Source organism: Prunus avium, chromosome 7, assembly GCF_965620075.1.
Source record: "Prunus avium chromosome 7, drPruAviu1.hap1.1, whole genome shotgun sequence".
Taxonomy (NCBI): domain Eukaryota; kingdom Viridiplantae; phylum Streptophyta; class Magnoliopsida; order Rosales; family Rosaceae; genus Prunus; species Prunus avium.
In genome coordinates this window covers 29,575,059-29,578,790 of record NC_142290.1, presented here as the reverse complement: position 1 = coordinate 29,578,790, position 3,732 = coordinate 29,575,059, and the positions used below count along the sequence as shown (strand labels likewise).

Sequence of the window (3,732 nt, the reverse complement as noted above, 5' to 3'; positions counted from 1 at the left end):
TCAGAGAAGCAATACATCTTAATGTCAAAGATATTCACACTCAAATAATAACCCGATGCCCAGAGGTGTTCGCATCCAACCAAGATGATTGGGTCAGATAATGACAAAGCAGATTATTCCCACGGTTAAAAAGTCTTGAGAAAACCCCTGCACAAACAGATTGTAAGATGTACCCAGAAGAATGAATGTCCCTAAGCAAGCCAGGACACCAGTATACCTGCACAATGAGCATATTTAAAAACTTAAAAATACGAATTTATACAAAAATGTATTTCACAGTTAAGTTTACCTTTGGAATAGTGGATTCCTACACAACATTTAGAAATTTCTATATCCAACACATAATTCCCTAAAATTTCTATATCCAAATGCTAACCGTGTTCCCTGACGCTGCCTCTGTCAGAGACAAGCAAACCCAGAATATTCCACATCAAGTTTTCCATGATGAAATAATCACAGAAAATTCTCCTTTTTGCAACACTGAAATTAAAAAGAACTTACAAGTATTCCCTTTTTTTTTTTTTTAATCTCAAGTCACAGCTAATTTACCAGAGAAGAATAAAAACAATAAATAGGTTCTCTGATGTTCTTGTGTATATATATACCCGTATATCTTCTCTACCTTCTTAGTCATGGTTGGCACTGACAGAGGAAACTGAAGCCTACCGTTTAGTTACTTCCATATTGACCCTGCCAAGCAAGGAAAGTATTTCGATATGGTAATCAGACGGATAGTTAAATTAGAAAATTGTAAAGTTGTATCCCTGTCCATAACAACACATAATTATATTGTACATTAAGTTTTGTTTTTGTTCTTAGAATAAAACACTGTCTAATAACTGCTTCTGAAATGCAGGGGATCCCGCAAAGGAGCCGTTAACTCTTTTCTTTTTCGATTTCCATTTCGCCCTAGGGCACTCTTCCGTTGCTTGTTTGTATTTGATGCAAGGAAAGTTCCAGATGTTGGTATTGAGTTTGTGTTGGCGTTTGTTTGACAGTTTGAATAGGATATAATATTGCTGTCACTTCATAAAACAATTTCTATAAAAATGTCTCTGTTAAAAATTAAACTATAGGCTGTTTGACTCTTGAATAATTTGACTGTGTCTGCTACATTAGCTGGTCTAAATTTTCTGGTCTTTGGCAAATTAGAGAATAGAAATACTACCGGGATTTGAGAGTTTCTATATAGACTTGCTCTCATCTGATGTTTATTTAGTATTTCTCATTGAAATAAGGAAATCACATTTTGATTGGGAGGAAAAGTGTTTCTACTTGCGGAGAAAGAAAGAAGGCAACTACTTTTCATTGGAAAATCCGGATATTGCATGTACTTACATGCACTCTCTTCCAAGACAGTCGGCTTTTTAGCCAATAACGCTAAGCTTTAGTTTTTTTTATTTTTTATATTCCAATTAGGATTTGGTTTATTTCCTGTTTTTGATTAAGTTTTCCTCTATTAATTAGGGCAATTATATGTTTTTTGTTGTTAAATATGAGGACTACAGTTATAAACGACAAGTATATGTAATGGGGTCCAATAAAAAAAATTAAAAAGAGAGTAAAAAAGTAGGGTTAACGCATATGTAGAAAAGAAAAAAGAAAAAGAAAATAGGAAACAAAGTCTACAATTGTACAAGATTTTAGTCTACTACACAAATTAGGAAATAAATCTCCTCTAATTAACACACGCCAAAACATACATTCATTAATTTTTTTATATAAAGCGTGTAAATCCTTTGGTGCAGCACAGCACATAAGCCAACATAAGAAATCAGAAAACCTAGAGCTGATAGAATAGATCAGAGAGCTCCAAAAAGAAAAACAACAATGGCGAGGAGGCTACGCGTGATGGGAATTCCGGAGGGGGCCGTGGCGGACGATACTGATACCAACAGTAGGTCTCTATATATATGTACCTACAAGTGCAATAGGAGGAGTGGTCATGCTCGTTACGATATCTGCGCCATCGGATTGAGCGACTTATCATCCATACTCAAATCCAAATCTCAATTAAAGATTGACAGATTAGAGTTGCTGCGAAAACTGGCTTCTGTGGAGGGCAAGGATGTTCCCTACTCGATGGGTTGCTGTTTGTTCGGCTCCCAAATTCTTCTTGCCGGTGGCTTCAAACCGTACGACCCGGAGCAGAACACGACGTTTATACAACTAGATGCGGGCACACAAATTTATCTGTTTGAGACAGATGATGATGAGAAAACAAAGGCCAAAGTTTACAATCACAGTAACAGTTTTGGATCTTTTCCGCCTCCTCACAGTCACTGTCACAGTCACAGTCACGGTCACGGTGGGGGGATCATCAAGGGGGACTGCTGCTATGGTGAACTTCATCAAGGGAAACCTCAACCATTGGTGGTTGAGGTTGCTGGGAAGCTGTTCGTTCTCTCTGGTGGTCCGGTAAATTTCTTTAGTCCGGCTTTTGAGGAGTTTAACTCGAATAAGGGGACTTGGACCACTCTGCCGGACCCTCCATATGTGTGGCCGTATCCTGGTGAACATCGTTACTTCTCTTATGCAATCGTGGGCACCAAGATCATGGTCTCTACCCCAATAACTTCGGTGTTCTGCTTTGACGTCGATGCCCCGAATCCCGGCCAATGGTCTTTGTGCTGTGCTGAACCTTTTCCCTTCGAAGGCAGGGCATTAGTGTTGGACTTGGAGGAGGATGATAACTGTAATATGATAGTGTTTGGCTATGAAAACATCCCTGGACATGGCTATGATGTAGTAGCCTACACCATGTTCAAGGATGATGAAAATGGTTATTTTTATTGTCATCGCATCACCCCTCTACATCTGCTGACACAGTTCAGTGAATTAGTTTTTGGATCAGAGGACACGTTTAGTTTTGTCCATCTAGGAGGTCAAAAAGTCTGCTTTGTTATTGCCTGTTACATCGCAGAAGCTGACGATGATGATTTTATTCTTGCGGATGAGGACATGGATCTTATTGTCGTGACATTCGAATTTTCCATTTCCGAGAAGGATGGTAATTCTACAAGATTCTTCTCAGCCAAAACTTTGGGTTCGTGCATCTTTCCTTTCGATTTTGCTTCAGAATCTAGTAGCATGTTCGAGGGCAAACTGCTCAGTTGCTTTGTGCGCTAATTAAGTAAGCTTCTCCTACTGCTATGCAATACAATTTCTTTCCTTTCCTTGATCCCTATATATCTCAGTAATTGGAGTGTACACTTCTAGTGTCATTGGATATTATTCCATGTTGTGACTTATGATTTCTTGTTTTAATCTTACAGTTGTTTTAGTTGAGGTATTTCAATAAAGTTTTGCTTAACTTTTGACTTTGGAATAGGCGAATTCATGAAGTGATGAATGCAGGGAGTGGAGCATCAACCGTCAGCTTTTATGGTCTTCCAAATGTAATCAAATAAGAAAAGAAAAAAAAGTGCAGTGACTCAGAAATATTAATTAATTTTCTTCTGGTTGGAATATAAATTTACTATTACTGTGGGAACTTTGTTATCTATCACAAACTTCATTTTCTATGGGAGTTTTTTATTTTTTGCAACTTTGATATATAACAAATTCCGTTCTTTCTCAATTTTTTGTCTTTTGTTTTAGAATGCGCGCTACCAAGTATGGACTCCTAGGACAATAGAACAATCATATAGACACCCGGGTTCCAACTGGTAACAAGTCATTTTGAGTTTGCATCATTGAAACGAACCCAACTCGTGCGGGACCTCATCTGAA

General features: G+C 37.9%; 1 protein-coding gene across 1 annotated transcript; it reads left to right on the top strand.

Annotated features, from left to right (window-relative positions):
- The first annotated feature begins 1,792 nt into the window (after positions 1 to 1,792).
- Positions 1,793 to 3,129, top strand: LOC148293297 (uncharacterized). The gene has a single exon (XM_088255878.1). It carries the CDS (start codon positions 1,831 to 1,833, stop codon positions 3,127 to 3,129), a length of 1,299 nt encoding a protein of 432 aa, XP_088112004.1. The 5' UTR covers positions 1,793 to 1,830.
- The last annotated feature ends 603 nt before the right edge of the window (positions 3,130 to 3,732 follow it).